This window comes from Oncorhynchus mykiss, chromosome 5, assembly GCF_013265735.2.
Source record: "Oncorhynchus mykiss isolate Arlee chromosome 5, USDA_OmykA_1.1, whole genome shotgun sequence".
NCBI lineage: Eukaryota > Metazoa > Chordata > Actinopteri > Salmoniformes > Salmonidae > Oncorhynchus > Oncorhynchus mykiss.
Genome location: NC_048569.1, coordinates 61,000,061 through 61,024,198, shown reverse-complemented (window position 1 = coordinate 61,024,198; position 24,138 = coordinate 61,000,061). Strand labels below are relative to the sequence as shown.

Below are 24,138 nucleotides of genomic sequence, written 5' to 3'. Positions count from 1 at the left end.
ACCTGGTGTAGCCTATAACGCAATCAATCAAGCCAGTAGTGTGTTGTGTTGTGTTGTGCTATCTGAGCTCCCCTCTCAGTCCTTCATTATGTTAAGTGGCGAAATTGGCTACAATTATGGATCTATTTCAGGCCAGCTGGGGAGAACAGAACAGCAGAGCTCACTGATTACTTCCTTTGTTGTTTACGTCTTCACATCGCATGGTTTAATGGAATGGTAGAAATGCTGGAGTGGGACTGGGGATGGGTGGATGGTACGGATTACCAGGAGGAATGGGCATGGTATAATGATTTGGTAACCATCCCCTCCACTACCTGCCCCCCACTGTTTTTTTACACTTAACATTCTGTTTGTTCCTTCTAACACTAATGATGTGAAGTAATGGAGCCCCTCGTAGGACTCACGCTCTCTCTCTCTCCCTCTCTCTCCTATCTCTCTCTCTCGATCTCTCTCTCTCTCTCACACAGACTATTCTGCTAGAAAAGCACACATCACAGAGGTAATGTACTTGCTTATTTTACTTTTATTTAGCCCATATGACCGTGAAATACATTTGACTCTTCCTCCCTGACATGCCCTTTACGTTAACCCCCCTCTCCTCACTGTGATCCTACACACACCATTTCCCTATACTCTGTATGTGTTCTGACTGCTACACACACCATTTCCCTATACTCTGTATGTGTTCTGACTGCTACACACACCATTTCCCTATACTCTGTATGTGTTCTGACTGCTACACACACCATTTCCCTATACTCTGTATGTGTTCTGACTGCTACACACACCATTTCCCTATACTCTGTATGTGCTCTGACTGCTACACACACCGTCTCCATCTACTTTGATCCCCCTGCACGTCAATCCTCATGGTGTGTGATCTCTGTTTGCTACACTTTATATAAAGACTTCAGCATCAGTATGCTCAGGGGTAGTGAGGGAATCTCCATAGGGACTGCTATGGTTATAAGCCCCTTCCATGTTCCACTCTGCCCTGCGATGAGAAGCACCCACTCTCAATTTGGCTGCGTAATCTGGGAGGATAGAGGTTAGAAAGAGGAGCTTGAAGGGACACTCAGTCCACTCAGAAGGCTTAGTGACACATTTACAAAGCGTTCACACCTGTGTCAAGTTTGCACTTGTGATTTTCAAAGGGGAATACAGGACAAAAGAAATCAAAGCTGAAAAACGTGAAACTGTCCTTGTACCTCTTGATATTCAGGAAAAACTCTAGATCACCTTGACTCCACACACAATCAATACATTTTGAGTCCAGGCTATAACACTCTACAATGTGGAAAAAGTCAAGGGGTCTGAATACTTTCTGAAGGCGCTCACTTTCACATACTCTGCTGCTACGCTGTTTGTCTATCCTGATTGCCTAGTCACTTTTACCCCAATCTATATGTACATATTACCTACATTACCTCAACTGCCTCATACCCCTGCACATTGACTCGGCACCGGTGCTCCTTGTACTGTATATAGCCTCGTTATTGTTATTTTATTGTGTTACTATTTCCTTTTTAAGTAAGTAAGCATTTCACGGTAAAGTCTACACCTGGGGCATGTGAATACATTTGATTCGATTGACCTTTTGTTCCTCATTTGATGTGTTTATTATTGCAAAGAACAGGTGGAAACTTCACACTGGTGCTGCAAACGCTTGATAAACACTAACCTCAGGTGTTCGTGTTGTTAGTGTTGTCAGCCCATAGAAGTGAGTATCGGTCTAAATATGTGTCTTAACCACTCTGCTCCATCCTCTGGCCAACAGCTGCCTGGTGTCTCAGGTCTACCAGGCCAGGGGAAGAGGATGGGCCACAGGGGAGTGGACGCGTCCGGAGAGACCACCTACAAGAAGGTAGGCAGTCGGCACCATCTCCCCGGATTTTAGCCAGTCAATCAATTAATGAATCAAGCATATAGGGATCACATATAGTGCCTGCGCCTTTTACAAATGCCTCACAGCAAAGCAGCCAAACCCCCAATAGAACAAGCCAAGACATTGGCAAGGAAAAACTCCCTTGGTAGGCACTTGGCAATGGTCCTTTATGCACAGTTAGGCTACAGCTGTGTGCAGGCAAAGCAGAGAAGGGACATAAGCCTGCACACTGTACTCTCCACTTATACTATATGTTTTATGGTCACATACACTTGATAGGTGCAGTGAAGTGTGTTGTTTTACAGGGTCAGTCATAGTAGTACGGCACCCCTGGAGCAAATCAGGGTTAAGTGCCTTGCTCAAGGGCACATTGACAGATTTTTGGGGTATTTTTTATATATGTGAGAAGGCATAAAGAAAAGACACTGCAGAGCAATCCGAGTGTGTCTCACAGATAACCACTACTCCGACCCGATTCATCCACCCTGTCTGTCTTTAGCACGTTACACTATAGGTATTCTGGTTTGCGTGTCTGAGTGAGTCAATGTTTTGCCTCTTTAGTGTAGAATTCAGTCCCGTCTGAGAGCTGAGCTAATGGAGCTTGTAAATCGTAAGATTTCTCAATGAATACAAATGAGTGGTAGTCCACCAAGCTCAGAAATGTCTTAAGTATTTCCCTAATCCCCACCATCTCTCTCCTCTCCCCCAGACCACGTCCTCCGCCCTGAAAGGTGCTATCCAGCTGGGCATCGGCTACACGGTGGGCAACCTGAGCTCCAAGCCTGAGAGAGACGTCCTCATGCAGGACTTCTATGTGGTGGAGAGCATCTTCTTCCCCAGGTAACCACACCATCGGGGCAGCACACAGCTTTGTGACATTATTAGAATGAGGCCTTTCAAATATATCTGATATTTCTGACCGATCACAAAACTGATCCTAGAGATTTCTTTTGATGGTAAGTCGTTCGTTATTTACACTAGAATGATTCCTTCATAGTGGTGCAGCGGTCTAAGGCATTGCATCTCAGTGCAAGAGGCCTCACTACAGTCCCTGGTTCAATTCCAGGCTGTATCACATCCGGCCGTGATTGGGAGTCCCACAGGGCAGCGCACAATTGGCCCAGCGTTGTCCGGGTTTGGCCGTGATATGCCGTAGTTGTAAATAAGAATTTGTTCTTAACTGACTCACCTAGTTAAATAAAGGTTCAATTGAAAATATATTTTTTTAACCTTTATTTAACTAGGCAAGTCAATTAAACAAATTCTTATTTACAATGACAGCCTACCAAAAGGCCTCCTGCAGGGACGGGGGCTGGGATTAAAAATATAGGACAAAACACACATCACAACAAGAGAGACACCACAACACTAGATAAAGAGAAACCTAAGTTGATAACATTGCATGGCAGAAACACATGACAACACAGCATAATTAATAGCAACACCACATGACAACGACATGGTAGCAGCACAAAACATGGTACAAACATTATTGGCCAGCACAAAGGCAAGAAGGTAGAGAACAATACATCACGCGAAGCAGCCACAACTGTCGGTAAGAGTGTCCATGATTGAGTCTTTGAATGAAGAGATTGAGATAAAAATGTCCAGTTTGAGTGTTTTTGCAGCTCATTCCAGTCGCTAGCTGCAGAAAACTGAAAAGAGGTGGGACCCAGGCATGTGTGCGCTTTGGGGACCTTTAACAGAATGTGACTGGCAGAACGGGTGTTGTATGTGGAGGATGAGGGCTGCAGTAGATATCTTCGATAGGGGGGAGTGAGGCCTAAGAGGGGTTTATAAATAATCGTCAACTTGCGACCCACTAGTTATACAGAGATGACCAGTTTACCAGGAGTGTAGAGTGCAGTGATGTGTCCTATGTGGCGCAATGGTAGCAAATCTGATGGCCGAATGTTTAAGAACATCTAGCCGATCTATAAATTACGTCTCCGTAGTAGAGGTCGACCGATTAATCAGAACGGCTGATTAATTAGGGCCGATTTCAAGTTTTCATAACAATCGGAAATCGTATTTTTGGGCACCGATTTAATCTATTTTTTTATATACCTTTATTTAACTAGGCAAGTCAGTTAAGAACACATTCTTACTTTCAATGACGGCCTAGGAACTGTGGGTTAACTACCTCAACAGATGTTCACCTTGTCAGCCCGGGGGAGCCAATCTTGCAACCTTATAGTTAACTAGTCCAATGCAATAACGACCTGCCTCTCTCTCGTTGCACTCCACAAGGAGACTGCCTGTTACGCGAATGCAGTAAGCCAAGGTAAGTTGCTAGCTAGCATTAAACGTATATTATAAAAAACAATCAATCATAATCACTAGTTAACTACACATGGTTGATGATATTACTAGATATTATCTATTAGCTTTGCATATAATCTGACTGAGCATACAAGTATCTAAGTATCTGACTGAGCGGTTGTAGGCAGAAGCAGGCGCGTAAACATTCATTCAAACAGCACTTTTGTGCGTTTTGCTAGCAGGTCTTTGTTGTGCGTCAAGCATTGAGCTGTTTATGACTTCAAGCCTATCAACTCCCAAGATTAGGCTGGTGTAACCGAAGTGAAATGGCTAGCTAGTTAGCGCGCGCTAATAGCGTTTCAAACGTCACTCGCTCTGAGCCTTCTAGTAGTTGTTCCCCTTGCTCTGCATGGGTAACGCTGCTTTGATGGTGGCTGTTGTCGTTGTGTTGCTGGTTCGAGCCCAGGGAGGAGCGAGGAGAGGGACCGAAGCTATACTGTTACACTGGCAATACTAAAGTGCCTATAAGAACATCTAATAGTCAAAGGTTAATGAAATACAAATGATATAGAGGGAATTAGTCCTATAATTCCTATAATAACTACAACCTAAAACTTCTTACCTGGGAATATTGAAGACTCATGTACCTCTGTTTTGGAGGTGTTCAGAACAAGGTTAAGGGCAGAGAAAGCTTGTTGGACACTAAGAAAGCTTTGTTGTAGAGCATTTAACACAAAATCCCATATCTAAAAGCCTTTCTCCTTCTCTCCTGGTCCCAGTGAAGGCAGCAACCTGACTCCAGCCCACCACTTCCCAGACTTCCGCTTCAAGACGTATGCTCCCGTGGCCTTCCGCTACTTCAGGGAGCTCTTTGGGATCAGGCCTGATGACTACCTGGTAAGAACATGTAACTCTATCCTTTTTCAACCATGACAACAGACATGAACACACAGCATGGTGTCACCATACATTAGATATCCAGAATGAACAGAGGAGCATTCATTTTCTATTTTTTACTTCTATTTTTTACTTAACACTTATTGTTCTTAACTTCTTAAAGCATTGTTGGTTAAGGGCTTGTAAGTAAGCATTTCACTGTAAGGTGCAAGGTGCACTGTTGTATTCAGTGCATTATAAATACAATTTGATTTAATAGGTCAGTGTTGAGGAATGGTTTTAGGGTAGCTAGTGCACCAATTCCTGATCCCACTTTTTATTTTGTTTTATTTATTTAACCTATATTTAACTAGGCAAGTTAGTTAAGAACAAATTCTTATTTACACTGACGGCCTACCAAAAGGCAGAAGGCCTCCTGGGGCTGGGATTATTATGATTATTTTTTAAATAATAACAAATAGGACATAACACACATCAGGACAAGAAAGAAAAAAACTACATAAAGAGAGACCTAAGACGACAACATAGCATGGCAGCAACACAACATGGCAGCACAAAACATAGTACAAACATTATTGGGCACAGACAACAGCGCAAAAGGCAAGAAGGTAGAGACAACAATACATCACGTGAAGCAGCCACAACTGCCAGTAAGTGGAGAGACCAGTTTACCAGGAGTGTAGAGTGCAGTGACGTGTCCTATAAGGAGCATTGGTGGCAAATCTGAATCCTGAATAGTAAAGAACATCTAGCCGCTCGAGAGCACCCTTACCTACCGATCTATAAATTATGTCTCCGTAGTCTAGCATGGGTAGGATGGTCATCTGAATCAGCTTTGATATGTGCTTAGAGAAGGACAGTGTACCTTCTAGCCATACTCCCAAGTACTTGTATGAGGTGACTACCTCAAGCTCTAAACCCTCAGAGGTAGTAATCACACCTGTGGGGAGAGGGGCATTCTTCTTACCAATCCACATGATCTTTGTTTTGGAGGTGTTCAGAACAAGGTTACGGGCAGAGTAAGCTTGTTGGACACTAAGAAAGCTTTGTTGTAGAACACAACACAAAATACGGGGAGGGGCCAGCTGAGTATAAGACTGTATCGTCTGCATGTAATTGGATGAGAGAGCTTCCTACTGCTTAAGATATGTTGTTGATGTAAATTGAGAAGAGCGTGGGACCTAGGATCGAGCCTTGGAGTACTCTCTTGGTGACAGAAGCAGGTCTCTGTACAAAAGCTGTTCAGAGGCTCCCTGTATAGAGAGACTGAGGTAACCAGTCCACCTGCTGTGTCCTGGTCTTAGCCAACACTCCCACAGCCTGCTGCCCTCTCCCTCCCTCTCGGTCCAGCCTGCTGCCAGCAGCACAGCAGGCAATGTAGCACCATGACTGGGAGCGTGATTTCTCCCACTAGACAGGCAGGCACGAGTCACTGCTGGAGAGAGGTTGGAAAGAATATCAGGAGAGACGGGGGAGGGACAGGCAGGGTTGGAGAGTTTGGGAGAGCGGAAGAAATGGGCTAAGAAATACTGTGTGGATGAATAGGGATATTAGGCAGGGAGAAGCAGAGATGGGGACGGCGAAGGGAGAAATGGTGAGTAGAGAGGATGAAGGCTGGGGAGGGCCAGAGAAGGGTTGGGGGGTGCTATAAGAAGTCTGGGCAGAGAGATGGTTAGGCCCAGAGGAGGTCTGGGGAAGTGGTTAGTGTGGTGGCAGAGTGAGTCACTGCTCCTCCGTGAGTGGTCAGCAGTCTGGGCATGTGTCTGTGTACATGTCCTTGTGTGTTTCGCTATGACTGTCATGGAATTTTGGATGATGGTTAATTGTCAACCATAAAATAAAAACTTGCATTTTCTCCTGTCCTGTGCTGCTCCCGACTGCATAGGACTCAAATCAGGGATGTGATGATCCATGTTTACTGTCAACCCAGGCTGACAGCTAATTGAGGGTATATAGCATGCTGCTGTTAACTATACGCTCTGTAGTCAAGTCAGTGTTCCCTATTTTTATTTTATTTTAATTTACCCCCTTTTTTTCCCCAATTTCATGGTATCCAATTGTTTAGTAGCTACTATCTTGTCTCATCGCTACAACTCCCGTATGGGCTCGGGAGAGACGAAGGTTGAAAGTCATGCGTCCTCCGATACACAACCCAACCAAGCCGCACTGCTTCTTAACACAGCGCACATCCAACCCGGAAGCCAGCCGCACCAATGTGTCGGAGGAAACACCGTGCACCTGGCAACCTTGGTTAGCGTGCACTGCGCCCGGCCCGCCACAGGAGTCGCTGGTGCGCGATGAGACAAGGATATCCCTACCGGCCAAGCCCTCCCTAACCCAGACGACGCTGGGCTGTGCGTCGCCCCCACGGACCTCCCGGTCACGGCAGAGCCTGGGCGCGAACCCAGAGTCTCTGGTGGCACAGCTGGCGCTGCAATACAGCGCCCTTAACCACTGCGCCACCCAGTGTTCCCTTTTTTTGGTAAGCCTTTTTTTTGCATGCATTTCCTCATAATCGTTTGCAACAACACTTTGCTGAAACAAGGAGCAACAAAGTTTCAGCACGCTGTAAAGAGTCCATGTTACCGTGGAAACGGACTCAACTGCACGCAGGTCTTGAATTTTTTTAATGTCCTGCAGTCCCGTCTTCAGTCAGTTTAAAGCACTATAATTGTTCTACAACACAATTCTAAAACTGTCTGTTAGGTGTGGACCAGGCTTACTTTTACTTTACTGCTTTTGGGTAAAGTTTGTCAACTTAAATGAAGTTAATCAACAATAAACGGTTATACAATTACCCTGCCAACCCTAGCTATGACATAATAATGCGTGCGTGCGATAGACATAGTGTCAGACCTCATAGCCTCATTGTCACATTGTATCTGTGCTGGCTGACTGGCATTGTGTTTGGCTGTGTATCAACATGTACAGACACAATGCAAGAATTTGGTCTTAGTTATTCCTTTGTTCCATTTCGGACAACAATGTACAGAACTACAGTAGAGAATATGGGCAAATTCTGTTTGTATTGATTTTCTGAATAGCAAATAGCAGTGTACAGTCGTGGCCAAAAGTTTTGAGAATGACACACATATACATTTTCACAGTGTCTGCTGCCTCAGTTTGTATGATTGCAATTTGTATATACTCCAGAATGTTATTTGCCATGCGAATGAACTGAATCCCCCAAAAAAAAAAAAGTGTTGACGAGGACAAGGCTGGAGATCACTCTGTCATGCCGATTGAGTTCGAATAACAGACTGGAAGCTTCAAAAGGAGGGTGGTGCTTGGAATAATTGTTCTTCCTCTGTCAACCATGGTTACCTGCAAGGAAACACATGCCGTCATCATTGCTTTGCACGAAAAGGGCTTCACAGGCAAGGATATTGCTGCCAGTAAGATTGCACCTAAATCAACCATTTATCGGATCATCAAGAACTTCAAGGAGAGCGGTTCAATTGTTGTGAAGAAGGCTTCAGGGCGCCCAAGAAAGTCCAGCAAGAGCCAGGACTGTCTCCTAAAGTTGATTCAGTTGCGTGATCGGGGCACCACCAGTACAGAGCTTGCTCAGGAATGGCAGCAAACCAGGTGTGAGTTCATCTGCACGCACAGTGAGCCGAAGACTTTCGGAGGATGGCCTGGTGCAGCAAAGAAGCCACTCCTCTCCAGGAAAAACATCAGGGACAGACTGATATTCTGCAAAAGGTACAGGGATTGGACTGCTGAGGACTGGGGTAAAGTCATTTTCTCTGATGAATCCCCAATCCGATTGTTTGGGGCATTCGGAAAAAAGCTTGTCCGGAGAAAACAAGGTGAGCGCTACCATCAGTCCTGTGTCATGCCAACAGTAAAGCATCCTGAGTCCATTCATGTGTGGGGTTGCTTCTCTGCCAAGGGAGTGGGCTCACTCACAATTTTGCCGAACAACATAGCCACGAATAAAGAATGGTACCAACACATCCTCCGAGAGCAACTTCTCTCGACCATCCAGGAACAGTTTGGTGACGGACAATGCCTTTTCCAGCATGATGGAGCACCTTGCCATAAGGCAAAAGTGATAACTAAGTGGCTCGGGGAACAAAACATCAATATTTTGGGTCCATGGCCAGGAAACTCCCCAGACCTTAATCCCATTGAGAACTTGTGGTCAATCCTCAAGAGGCGTAGTGGACAAAGAAAAACCCACAAATTCTGAGTTGAGTCAAGTTAATTGACAGCATGCCAGGGTGGATTGCAGAGGTCTTGAAAAATAAGGGTTAACACTGCAAATATTGACCCTTTGCATCAACTTCATGTAATTGTCAATAAAAGCCTTTGACACTTATGAAATGCTGGTAATGATACTTCAGTATTCCATAGTAACATCTGACAAAAATATCTAAAGACACTGAAGCAGCAAACTTTGTGAAAATTAATAATTGTGTCATTCTCAAAACTTTTGGCCACGACTGTACTGTACAGAAAATACACCAGTGTGCCTATTCCACAAACACAAACACCATAATCCCCAAAATAACCCAGTCCACAGCTCCTTCCCTCCTCTCCAGAGCTGAATGGGAGTAATTAATTGATTTTATTTGTATTTTATTAGGATCCCCATTAGCCATCGCCAATGGCTACAGCTAGTCTTACTGAGGTCCGACATTATAGACAACGACTTTACAATTGACATGCATTTAAAACGCGTGTGTGTGTGTGTGTGTGTGTGTGTGCGCGTGTGTGCGCACAATCAGTTACACATACATAGCAGTACATAGACACAACAAGTAGGTCACATGGGGTAGAGGTGTTGCTTTATTTGTTTTTTAAAACCAGGTTTGCTGTTCACTTGCGCTATGTGAGATGGAAGGGAGTTCCATGCACTCATGGCTCTGTATAATACTGTATGTTTCTTTAAATCTGTTCTGGACCTGGGGACTGTGAAAAGACCTCTGGTGGCATGTCTGGTGGAGTAAGTGTGTGTCAGAGCTATACGTTGACCATGCAAACAATTTGGAATATCTAACGCATTAATGTTTCTTATAAAAACAAGAAGTGATACAGTCAGCCTTTCCTCAAGAGACTGGCATGCATAGTATTGATATTAGCCCTCAGATTACAATGAAGAGCAAAACGTGCCGCTTTGTTCTGGGCCGGCTGCAGCTTAACTAGGTCTTTCTTTGCAGCACTTGACCCATATGACTGGACAATAATCAAAATGAGATCAAACTAGAGCCTGCAGGACTTGCTTTGTGGAGTGTGTTGTAAAAAAATCAGAGCATCTCTATCATGGACAGACCTCTCCCCATCTTTATAACGATTGAATCTATATGTTTTGACCATGACAGTTTACAATCTAAGGTAACACCAAGTAATTTAGCCTCCTCAACTTGCTCAACAGCCACACCATTCATTACCAGATTCAGCTGAGGTTTAGAACTTAGGGAATGATTTTTTACCAAATTCAATGCTCTTAGTTTAAGAGATGTTCAGGACCAGTTTATTACTGGCCACCTATTCTAAAACTGACTGCAACTCTTTGTTTAAGGTTGCAGCGACTTCACTAGTTGCTGACGCGTATAGGGTTGAATCATCAGCATACATGAACACACAGGCTTTGTTTAATGCCAGTGGCAGGTCATTGGTAAAAATAGAAAAGAATAGTGCCAAGAGAAGCTTCCATTAAAGTGGTAAACTGTCCATTAAACTGTTGTGTATGCTATTGCCCCCACGTTGACCAGGCTATATATGAAATATAGTCTGCCTTCATTGTATTACAAAGCAACTTTATTGACCTGAAATTAGTACTGAATATAGGTGAAACGAAATATGTATTGTTCTCTAGAGCGCATAAAAATAACGTTGATTTAAGCATGTGTACTTTGTCCATATTGATAGTGTCCCTGCTTACAAATATCTGGGCATCTGGATAGATGAAAAAGCTGTCTCTTAAAAAGCATATTGATGAGTTAGTTAAGAAGTTGAGAATAAAAATGGGCTTCTTCTCTGTGTTCTATTAGATACAGTGGCTTGCAAAAGTATTCACCCCCTTGGCATTTCCCTATTTTGTTGCCTTACAACCTGGAATTTAAATGGGTTTTGGGGGCTTGTATCATTTGATTTACACAACATGCCTACCACTTTGAAGGTGCAAAGCTTGGCACATCTAGCCACTGGGATTTTTGCCCATTCTTTAAGGCAAAACTGCTCCAGCTCCTTCAAGTTGGTTGGGTTCCGCTGGTGTACAGCAATATGTAAGTCATACCACAGATTCTCAATTGGATTGAGGTCTGGGCTTTGACTAGGCCATTCTAAGACATTTAAATGTTTTCCCTTAAACCACTCAAGTGTAGCTTCAGCAGTGTCCTTAGGGTCATTGTCCTGCTGGAAGGTGAACCTCTGTCCCAGTCTCAAATCTCTGGAAGACTGAAACAGGTTTCCCTCAAGAATTTCCCTGTATTTAGCGCCATCCATAATTCCTTTAATTCTGTCCAGTTTCCCAGTCCCTGCAGATGAAAAAAATGTTGTTCTCAGGGTGATGAGAGGTGTTGGGTTTGCACCAGACATAGCATTTTCCTTGATGGCCAAAAAGCTAAATTTTAGTCTCATCTGACCAGAGTACCTTCTTCCATATGTTTGGGGAGTCTCTCACATGCCTTCTGGCGAACAACAAATGTTTGCTTATTTTTTTTCTTTAAGCAATGGCTTTTTTTCTGACCACTCTTCCGTAAAGCACAGCTCTGTGGCGTGTACGGCTTAAAATGGTCCTTTTACTTTTGCAAGTTCTGAATCCACGATATGGCAGAGTTTGAAAAGACATAACACATTTTTTTCAACAACATGTTATGACAAATAATATCAAAGGCTGCACTGAAAATGTATTTCAGCCAATCATCAGTCATTTGCAGGGGCACAACTTTGGTTTTTGAAGTGGGGGTGGGGGGCATAACTTGGTGGGGGGTATGGGGGTCCTCTGCATCTGAAGCTAATTCCTGCATTTCTACACAATCTAATATGACCCATGGCCCTTCTAGCCGTCTCTATTTAGAACAACATAAAGTAAGCACAAATACCCAGCCATCAAGCTAGGTAAGAGATCATTATTAAATATGTTTAAGAGATTGATAACACTGAACTAGATCAATGATAATTCAATAATCAATACTGTGTTGCGACTTTAACCAATAGCCTACAAGGCTTTTGATTGTCTTTTATTAAGACAGCTATATCAAATTTCTGCCACCTGAACACCCAACCCCCACCAGTCTAGTTAATAGCTCTCTCCCCAACTTCCTTCCCATCTTTTTTTGTATGTCTCAAGGAAAGGTTTGGAAAACAAACATTTTATTTAAAAAACACACACACCTACACATTAACACACAGCAACAGTACACCCTCCATATAATTCATATCATAGGCCTAATAGTACTGTAGATCTCTTTCTAATTGCACACAATATAGCTGGGTCACCCTGTCCTGCCCCTAGGGGTCTAAGGCCCTGCAGCACCCAACCCAACCCACCCCACTCAGCTTTAGGATCTTAGTGAAACATTCATTATTGACATTAGTTGTGTTAGGCCAAGGCCAGAGTGTCAGCCAACAGTATGGCAGAACCCTAGGGCCAGGACTGCGCAGCCCAGCAACTAGTGATTGCTTAAATAGGTATCTCCCCAGACGTGGGCATGATTTAAATACAGACTCCTTTTGTCGTGCTGTATTCCATATAAGGAATCCAGACCTTGTGAGAATTGCTGTGAATGGCAATGCATTTCCTAGGCGCTATAAATGCTAGGTTTCACAGTTTCTTCTGATAAGTCTCCAGTATCAACATTTCCAAGCAAACAAAAACGGGGATAAGGGAGAATCTGTAGACATGTTGAGATAAAATAACATACTCTTTGTCATAATTCAGCCAGCCTTCACAAGACCATAACATATGCAAATATGTTCCCTTTTGTGTTTTATACTTCCAGCAGAGGAATTACATTTCTGTGTGCATGATATTCAGTTTCACTGGCATATAGGATGTTCTATGGATGGTCTTAAACTGCAGTCATTACATGAACATGACTGGGCATTCTAACATATCTGTATTCATTCATCATCATCATCATCAATAGCGTATCCCAGGTCTTCCTCACATTTTTGTTTGACATGTTTTGTGTCATCGTGAAAAGCCTCTATCAACCCAACCGTTTGGAAATTAACTTTAGAGGTTTCCCATAATGCCTTAAAATACTTTCAATCTTTGAAGCTTCTTGTATTTCCAATGTTTGCTGCAAAGAGAAAATAAAGCGTTGTATCTGCAAAAATTCCCCTCCGCTCCGTCACAGACTGGTCTTCCCTGGCTGCCTGACCTCCGCTCCGTCACAGACTGGTCTTCCCTGGCTGCCTGACCTCCGCTCCGTCACAGACTGGTCTTCCCTGGCTGCCTGACCTCCGCTCCGTCACAGACTGGTCTTCCCTGGCTGCCTGACCTCCGCTCCGTCACAGACTGGTCTTCCCTGGCTGCCTGACCTCCGCTCCGTCACAGACTGGTCTTCCCTGGCTGCCTGACCTCCGCTCCGTCACAGACTGGTCTTCCCTGGCTGCCTGACCTCCGCTCCGTCACAGACTGGTCTTCCCTGGCTGCCTGACCTCCGCTCCGTCACAGACTGGTCTTCCCTGGCTACCTGACCTCCGCTCCGTCACAGACTGGTCTTCCCTGGCTGCCTGACCTACGCTCCATAACAGACTGGTCTTCCCTGGCTGCCTGACCTCCGCTCCGTCACAGACTGGTCTTCCCTGGCTGCCTGACCTCCGCTCCGTCACAGACTGGTCTTCCCTGGCTGCCTGACCCTGATGAGACCCCTGTCACCATCTGACACTGCTCAGATGAGGCACAACAAAGAATTACTTTGGTGTACATTTATACATTGATTCCATCCATGAACAGAATCAATGGTTCATCAATTGAGATGACCATTATTCCCTGATCCCAGAATGTAACCTACCCATCAACTCAAGATGGAACTTTGTATCCATTCACTGATTGTTATAATATACTGCAAAATTCACGTGAGCTCTGTAGACTGGTCTTCCCTGTCTGTCTGACCTTGCTGGGACACCTGTCACCAACTGATCCCACTAAGACATGATGAGCATAGTGTTGTGTACTGACTGTGAACCATGACAGGAATGCCTGTAGAGCTGTTTATACCATGTCAGTGTGAAAAGTAGGGAATTCGCTAGGGAAACTGATAGATCAATAATGTTACATTGCTATACTGACTAATAAAAACTCACATTGCGCTGAAAAAATATATTGGTTTGCAATTGTTTAGCCCCTGGTTTCAATCGTTTGATTCAAGTCTACTGTGATTGAGGCAAAAAATAATAGCTATATTTTTCTGCCAAACAGCAGTTACCGTCCCAACTAGAACAGTCAACTAAAGAGTATCCAGTTTCTGCTCTGCTTGTTTTTACAACTCTGAGAAAAAGCACAACACAGACAGCAGCTGCCTCTGTTCATAGAAAAAGAAGATGATTGTGGATTACAGGAAAAAGAGGACCGAGCACACCCCCATTCTCATCGACTGGGCTGCAGCGGAGCAGGTTGAGAGCTTCAAGTTCCTTGGTGTCCACATCACCAACAAACTAACATGGTCCAAGCAAACCAAGACAGTCATGAAGAGCTTACAACAAAACCTATTTCCCCGAGGAGACTGAAAATATTTGGCATGGGTCCTCAGATCCTCAAAAGTTTCTACAGCTGCACCATCGAGAGCATCCTGACTGGCAAATCTGACCACGACTCCAAAGTTTTAAGTTCCTCGGCATACACATCACGGACAAACTGAAATGATCCACCCACCCTCAGGAGGTTGAAGAAATGTGGCTTGTCACCAAAAACACTCACAAACTTTTACAGATGCACAATCGAGAGCATCCTGTCGGGCTGTATCTCCGCCTGGTACGGCAACTGCTCGACCCACAACTGTAAGGCTCTCCAGAGGGTAGTGAGGTCTGCACAACGCATCACCAGGGGCAAACTACCTGCCCTCTAGGACACCTACACCACCCGATGTCACAGGAAGGCCAAAAAAATCATCAGGGATAACAACCACCCAAGCCACTGCCTGTTCACCCTGCTATCACCCAGAAGGTCAGTGCAGGTGCATCAAAGCTGGGAGCGAGAGAGTGTTAAACAGCTTCTATTTCAAGGTCATCAGACTGTTAAACAGCCATCACTTACATTGAGTGACTGCTGCCAACATACTGACTCAAATCTCTAGCCACTTTAATAATTTAAAATTGGATGTAATAAATGTTTCACTGGTCACTTTAAACAATGCCACTTTATATAATATACTGTATTCTATACCATCTACTGCATCTTGCCTATGCCGTTCAGCCATCGCTCATCCATATATTTATATGTACATATTCTTATTCATTCCTTTACACTTTTATGTGTATAAGGTAGTTGTTGTGCAATTGTTAGATATTACTGCACGATCAGAACTAGAAGCACAAGCATTTCACTACACTCGCATTAACATCTGCTAACCATGTGTATGTGACCAGTACAATTTTATTTGATTTCTGGTTGCATCACTGCCGGGTGTGGCAACTGCTCGGCCTCCGACCGCAAGGCACTACAGAGGGTAGTGCGAACGGCCCAGTACATCACTGGGGCCAAGCTTCCTGCTGTCCAGGACCTCTATACCAGGCGGTGTCAGAGGAAGGCCCTTAAAATTATCAAAGACTCCAGCCACCCTAGTTCATAGACTGTTCTCTCTGCTACCACACGGAAGCGGTACTGGAGCGCCAAGTCTAGTTCCAAGAGGCTTCTAAACAGCTTCTACCCCCAAGCCATAAAAGTCCTGAACATCTAATCAAATGGCTACCCAGACTATTTGCATTGCCCCCCACTCTTTTTCACAGCTGCTACTCTCTTTCGTCTATGCATAGTCACTTTAATAACTCTACCTATATGTACATATTACCTAAACTAACCAGTGCCCCCGCACATTGATTCTGTACCGCTACCCCCCTGTATACAGTCTCACAATTGTTATTTTACTGCTGCTCTTTAATTACTTTTTACTTTTTTATTTCTTATTCTTATCCGTATTTTTTTAAACTGCATTGTTGGTTAGGGGCTCGTAAGTAAGCATTTCACTGTAAGGTCTACTACACCTGTTGTATTCGGCACATGTGACTAATCAAATTGGATTTGGTTCATATCTCTCGTGCTGGTTCTATACGCCAGCCTATCAGAAGTTTTGCCTTGACACAGCCTGTCCGTGCATGCTCTGTGGTGTCTGTACGGTCCTAAATCCAGCCGGCTGAAACCGGAAAACAGACTACCCTACCGCTCTGAGGTGTCCGCATGGTCCTAAAGCACACCCAAATCACGTGGGGGGGGTCATGTCCCCAGTGAAAGTTGCAACACTGGTCATTTGTGTGAGTAGAGTACATGTTGAGTGCCCTTCTCTAAAGGCATACCGAAAGTCTTTTAATTTGTTTACAGAGACATTTTCTAACAGTTTGCTAAAAGCTGGCAGCAAGCTGATCGGTCGGCTGTTAGAACCAGTAAAGGCCGCTTTACCATTCTTGGTTAGCGGAATGACTTTGCCTTCCCTCCAGGCCTGAGGGCAAACAATTTTCTCAAGGCTCAGATTAAAGATATGACAGATAGAAGTGGTTATATAGCCAGCTACTATCCTCAATAGGTTTCCACCTAAGTTGTCAATGCCAGGAGGTTTGCCATTATTGAGCAATAACAATTTTCCCACCTCTCCAACACCAACTTTACAAAATTCAAACTTTCAATGCTTTTCTTTCATGATTTGTTTTTTTAGGCATGAATAAGATGGCTCATCGTTCGTTGTTGGCATTTCCTGCCTAAGTTTGCCCATTTTGCCAATGAAGTAATCATACAATTTATTGCCAATATCAAATGGTTTTGTGATGAATAAGCCATCTGATTTGATGAAAGATGGAGTTGAATTTGTCTTTTAATTTAAAGTACTCATTTATCATTGATCTTGGCTTCATAATACAATTTCGTCTTCTTTTTGTTGAGTTTAGTGACATATTTGTTACATCATCCACATAAGAGTAACATCTCTTATACACTATTTTAGGCCCGGCTTTTGGAACTTTGGCTTTCCTGGAATTAGCCACTATATTGTGATCACTGCATCTAATGGGTATGGATACAGCTTTATAACAAAGTTCTACAGTATTAGTAAAAATGTGATCTAGTTCCTGTAGTGTTTGTAAACGCCCTGCTAGGTTGATTAATAACCTGAACCAGATTATAGGCACTGGTTTACAGTGAGAAACTTCCTCTTGAGCGGACAGCTTTATGAAAACCAGTCAATATTTAGGTCCCCAAGAAAGTAGACCTGTTTACATCACATACACTGACTGTTAGCACTTGAAAATAATTTGTGATATGCAGTTCACGAACAAGTTATTATTTTTGAACAACTCTTTTTACTGACTCGTGAGCCACAATTTGTTTTACAAGTGATTATATTAGTCGTTCGCTTGACCTGCTGGCCGCAATTGATTTTACAGCAGGATTAATACACGCTCCTCTGAAATGTTTTTTTTTTTCACTGAATGAGTCAAAAAGATCTGAGTCAGTGAAAAGAGGCGAACTTCCCAAAACAAATTATAATAGTCTTTTGTGCTTACAGCCCAACACCGTGCAGGACGTTTGGCATTTGCCAGAGAACACCAAGATTGGCAAATTCGCCACTGGCGCCCTGTGCTCTTCACAGATGAAAGCAGGTTCACACTGAGCACGTGACAGACGTGACATAGTCTGGAGATGCCGTGGAGAACGTTCTGCTGTCTGCAACATCCTCCAGCATGACCGGTTTGGCGGTGGGTCAGTCATGGTGTGGGGTGGCATTTCTTTGGGGGGCCGCACAGCCCTCCATGTGCTCGCCAGAGGTAGCCTGACTGCCATTAGGTACCGAGATGAGATCCTCAGACCCCTTGTGAGACCATATGCTGGTGCGGTTGGCCCTGGGTTCCTCCTGGATTCCTCCTAATGCAAGACAATGCTAGACCTCATGTGGCTGGAGTGTGTCAGCAGTTCCTGCAAGAGGAAGGCATTGATGCTATGGACTGGCCCCCCCGTTCCCCAGACCTGAATCCAATTGAGCACATCTGGGACATCATGTCTCGCTCCATCCACCAACACCACGTTGCACCACAGACTGTCCAGGAGTTGGCGGATGCTTTAGTCCAGGTCTGGGAGGAGATCCCTCAGGAGACCATCCGCCACCTCATCAGGAGCATGCCCAGGCGTTGTAGGGAGGTCATACAGGCACGTGGAGGCCACACACACTACTGAGCCTCATTTTGACTTGTTTTAAGGACATTACATCAAAGTTGGATCAGCCTGTAGTGTGGTTTTCCACTTTAATTTTGAGTGTGACTCCAAATCCAGACCTCCATGGGTTGATACATTTGATTTCCATTGATCATTTTTGTGTGATTTTGTGATTTTCAGCACATCCAACTATGTAAAGAAAAAAGTATTTAATAAGAATATTTCATTCATTCAGATCTAGGATGCGTTATTTTAGTGTTCCCTTTATTTCTTTGAGCAGTGTGTATATATGTAAGTATATATATGTGTGTGTGTGTGTGTGTGTGTGTGTGTGTGTGTGTGTGTGTGTGTGTGTGTGTGTATATATATATATATATATATATATATATATATATATATATATATATATATATATATATATATATACAGTGCCTTGCGAAAGTATTCGGCCCCCTTGAACTTTGCGACCTTTTGCCACATTTCAGGCTTCCAACATAAAGATATAAAACTGTATTTTTTTGTGAAGAATCAACAACAAGTGGGACACAATCATGAAGTTGAACGACATTTATTGGATATTTCAAACTTTTTTAACAAATCAAAAACTGAAAAATTGGGCGTGCAAAATTATTCAGCCACTTTACTTTCAGTGCAGCAAACTCTCTCCAGAAGTTCAGTGAGGATCTCTGAATGATCCAATGTTGACCTAAATGACTAATGATGATAAATACAATCCACCTGTGTGTAATCAAGTCTCCGTATAAATGCACCTGCACTGTGATAGTCTCAGAGGTCCGTTAAAAGCGCAGAGAGCATCATGAAGAACAAGGAACACACCAGGCAGGTTCGAGATACTGTTGTGAAGAAGTTTAAAGTCGGATTTGGATACAAAAAGATTTCCCAAGCTTTAAACATCCCAAGGAGCACTGTGCAAGCGATAATATTGAAATGGAAGGAGTATCAGACCACTACAAATCTACCAAGACCTGGTCGTCCCTCTAAACTTTCAGCTCATACAAGGAGAAGACTGATCAGAGATGCAGCCAAGAGGCCCATGATCACTCTGGATGAACTGCAGAGATCTACAGCTGAGGTGGGAGACTCTGTCCATAGGACAACAATCAGTTGTATATTGCACAAATCTGGCCTTTATGGAAGAGTGGCAAGAAGAAAGCCATTTCTTAAAGATATCCATAAAAAGTGTTGTTTAAAGTTTGCCACAAGCCACCTGGGAGACACACCAAACATGTGGAAGAAGGTGCTCTGGTCAGATGAAACCAAAATTGAACTTTTTGGCAACAATGCAAAACGTTATGTTTGGCGTAAAAGCAACACAGCTGAACACACCATCCCCACTGTCAAACATGGTGGTGGCAGCATCATGGTTTGGGCCTGCTTTTCTTCAGCAGGGACAGGGAAGATGGTTAAAATTGATGGGAAGATGGATGGAGCCAAATACAGGACCATTCTGGAAGAAACGCTGATGGAGTCTGCAAAAGACCTGAGACTGGGACGAAGATTTTTTCTTCCAACAAGACAATGATCCAAAACATAAAGCAAAATCTACAATGGAATGGTTCAATAATAAACATATCCAGGTGTTAGAATGGCCAAGTCAAAGTCCAGACCTGAATCCAATCGAGAATCTGTGGAAAGAACTGAAAACTGCTGTTCACAAATGCTCTCCATCCAACCTCACTGAGCTCGAGCTGTTTTGCAAGGAGGAATGGGAAAAAATTTCAGTCTCTCGATGTGCAAAACTGATAGAGACATACCCCAAGCGACTTACAGCTGTAATCGCAGCAAAAGGTGGCGCTACAAAGTATTAACTTAAGGGGGCTGAATAATTTTGCACGCCCAATTTTTCAGTTTTTGATTTGTTAAAAAAGTTTGAAATATCCAATAAATGTCGTTCCACTTCATGATTGTGTCCCACTTGTTGTTGATTCTTCACAAAAAAATTACAGTTTTATACCTTTATGTTTGAAGCCTGAAATGTTGCAAAAGGTCGCAAAGTTCAAGGGGGCCGAATACTTTCGCAAGGCACTGTGTGTATATATATATATATATATATATATATATATATATATATATATATATATATATATATATATATATATATATATATATATATATATATATATACCTCCTCTATAAGCATTCCTGTCTCTTTTGTAAATGTTATCTCCTTATATTGCTACTGCTGTATAATCAAAGGAATTATCTAAGTGTGTCTCAGAAATTACTAGAAGATGTACGTCTCTTTGAAGTGTTTGTCTCTTTCCAGAACAGCTAGCTTGTCCTTGAACCTCAGGAACTTGACCACTATCGGCCTGGGCCCGTCATCTGGGCCGGTGGTGGGTTTTCCATTCCTGTGGGCGCGCTCTATCTCAATCTTCCTGTTGTCCATCTTCAGTTTCTCAATGAAAATTTCCCTCACTTTGTCTTCAAACTCCGTCCAGGTCTCGTGGAGAATCTGCATTTCCGTCCACAACAATGTTGTTCTATCTTTATTTTCTCTTGAGATATGCTAATTTCTCCATTGTTATCATGGATTCACATACAGAACTGATATCCTCTCTCAATCACTTATGGATTGCTGTCATCTTGGTGTTCTCCTGTTTAGACTCATTGAGCTGACCCTGCAAACTGTTCTTCAGGTCCTGGACCTCTCTGGTCAGGTCATCCATTATTTTAGTAGTTGACTCCACTGATATTTGGACACAACACTTGAAGCAATTTTCTTGTTGTTGTAACAACTGCTTGTAGAACTATTTTTGTTTGTTTAAAAGATCCTTCACCTGTGATCTATCAGTACTCTCACCAGCTTTGGTCTTTGTCATGGTAGCAATGTAGGCTATGCTGTTACCCTCACGGTTGCAGACAGGGCAGGTTGCAGGGAAGATTTCGCCAACGAGAACAATGAGCTACTTCTCTGGAGCAAAATAGACCTGGTGTTGTTGCAGGGCAGCAACAAGCCCAGGACAATCCATGGTCCAAGCCACAAGGGCTAACCGCTCCGGGGGGCTGCGTTCACAATTCATTGGGGCAGTGAATCGTGAAGCGTCTCTCTGTCTGTCATTAACCTAGGTTTGGTTATGTGTTAAGCACACTGGGGTTCTGGTCTAGACACACAGCGGAACACAGCAGAGATGAGATGTCAGCCCAACCTGAGCAGCTCGTTACAGAAGCCCCTGAAGGAACAGACCGTCTCATGTATAAACATATGGACCTGGGCTATTTTAAGATCCTTTGTGTATTAGATGCATCTGTCTCTCTGAGGGTCTGCATTCAGGGCTCCTGAGTGGTGCAGTGGTCTAAGGCACTGCATCTCAACGCTTGAGGCGTCACTACAGCCACCCTGGTTTGTATCCAGGCTGTATCACAACTAGAGGTCGACTGATTATGATTTTTCCACGCCGATACCGATTATTGGAGGACCAAAAAAATCTCATCCCGATGAATCTGACAATTTTTTTTGATATATATATATATAGTGTAATGACAATTACAACAATACTGAATGAACACTTATTTCAACTTAATATAATACATCAATAAAATCAATTTAGTCTCAAATAAATAATGAAACATGTTTAAATAATGCAAAAACAAAGTGTTGGGGAAGAAAGTAAAAGTGCAATATGTGCCATGTAAAAAAGCTAACGTTTAAGTTCCTTGCTCAGAACATGAGAACATATGAAAGCTGGTGGTTCCTTTTAACACGAATCTTCAATATTCCCAGGTAAGAAGTTTTAGGTTGTAGTTATTATAGGACTATTTCTCTCTATACTATTTCTATTTCATATACCTTTGACTATTGGCTGTTCTAATAGGCACTTTAGTATTGCCAGCCTAATCTCGGGAGTTGATTGGCTTGAAGTCATAAACAGTGCAATGCTTGAAGCACAGCGAAGAGCTGCTGGCAAATGCAGGAAAGTGCTGTTTGAATGAATGCTTACGAGCCTGCTGCTGCCTACCACCGCTCAGTCAGACGGCTCTATCAAATCATAGACTTAATTATTGTAACGTTTTTTGTCTGGTGAAGGAGAAGAGGACCAAGGTGCAGCGTGGTAAGTGTTAATTTTAATAAACAAAATAAACTGAACACTGAAATGACAAAAATAATAAAGAGCGAGAACGAAAACCAAACAGTTCTGTAAGGAATACGCACAAAACAGAAAACAATCACCCACAACCAAAATGGGGAAAACAGGCTAGCTAAGTATGATTCTCAATCAGAGACAACGATCGCCAGCTGCCTCTGATTGAGAACCATACCAGGCCAAACACAGAAATGGAAAACATAGAAAAACAACATAGACTGCCCACCCCAACTCACGCCCTGACCAAACTAAAACAGAAACATAAAAAAGGAACTAAGGTCAGGACGTGACAATTAAAATATAATAACACACAGAAATACGAGCCATAGGTCATTAATATGATCAAATCCGGAAACTATCATTTCGAAAACAAAACGTTTATTATTTCAGTGAAATACAGAACCGTTCCGTATTTTATCGAACGGGTGACATCCCTAAGTTTAATTATTGCTGTTACATTGCACAACCGTCAATGTTATGTCATAATTATGTACAGTTCTGGCAAATGAATTACGGTCTTTGTTAGGAAGAAATGGTCTTCACACAGTTCGCAACGAGCCAGGCGGCCCAAACTGCTGCATATACCCTGACTCTGCTTGAACAGAACGCAAGAGAAGTGACACAATTTCCCTAGAAATTCATGTTAGCAGGCAATATTAACTAAATATGCAGGTTTAAAAATATTTCTGCATTGATTTTAAGAAAGGCATTGATGTTGATGGTTAGGTACACATTGGTGCAACGACAGTGCTTTTTTCACGAATTTGCTTGTTAAATCCCCCGTTTGGCGAAGTAGGCTGTGATTCAATGATAAATTAACAGGCACCGCATTGATTATATGCAACGCAGGACAAGCTAGATAAACTAATAATATCATCAACCATGTGTAGTTAACTATTGATTATGTGAAGATTGATTGTTTTTTATAAGATAAGTTTAATGCTAGCTAGCACCTTACCTTGGCTCCTTGCTGCACTCGCATAACAGGTAGTCAGCCTGCTACTCAGTCTCCTCGTGAAGTGCAATGTAATCGGCGTACAAAAATTCAGATTACCGATTGTTATGAGAACTTGAAATCGGCCCTAATTATTCGGCCATTCCGATTAATCGGTCGACCTCTAATCACAACCGGCCGTGATTGGGAGTCCCATAGGGCGGCGCACAAATGGCCCAGCGTCATCTGGGTTTGGCAAGTGTAAGCCGTCATCGTAAATAAGAATTTGTTCTTAACTGGCTTGTCCAGATAAATAAAATGTAGTGTGTGTGTGTGAGACTGGCCACGTGTGTGTGTGCGAGGTGTTCCTGCCTCAGTGATTCATCACAGTGCCTGGGGCCAGTGCTCGTGCTCTCTGCACTCACGGTCCCTTCTCTTACTCTCGTGTCCTCTCTCTACCTCTGTCTCCCTCACTCCTCTCTCTTCCTCTCTTTTCCCCTTTCTCATTTCTCTCTCCCATTTGGGTCTCACTCTCTCAACCGTTCTCTCCATCCATCCCGTCCTCCCCTCCCGACCGTCCTTCCATCCCTCATTCCCAATACTGTCTGATTGGGATGTTTATGCATCAGTCTCCTGCTGTGCGTGTTTCAACAGGGTGTTGTTTCTAGCTTGTCCTCGTTTCATCTCACTTTATTAGAGCATCTCATTTCCACTACCACATAGACAGGGTTTTCAGATA

The 24,138-nt window shown here is 43.3% G+C and overlaps 1 protein-coding gene across 3 annotated transcripts in view; it reads left to right on the top strand.

The window, feature by feature from the left end:
* pip5k1ca (phosphatidylinositol-4-phosphate 5-kinase, type I, gamma a) overlaps positions 1-24,138 on the top strand; it is an 80,259-nt gene that overhangs the window by 29,203 nt on the left and 26,918 nt on the right. For all 3 annotated transcript variants that reach the window (XM_036978010.1, XM_036978011.1, XM_036978009.1), the window contains exons 2-5: positions 468-499; positions 1,778-1,864; positions 2,595-2,725; positions 4,927-5,044. In XM_036978010.1, coding sequence (XP_036833905.1) covers positions 468-499; positions 1,778-1,864; positions 2,595-2,725; positions 4,927-5,044 — 368 coding nt within the window. The remainder of the gene's footprint in view (positions 1-467; positions 500-1,777; positions 1,865-2,594; positions 2,726-4,926; positions 5,045-24,138) is intronic.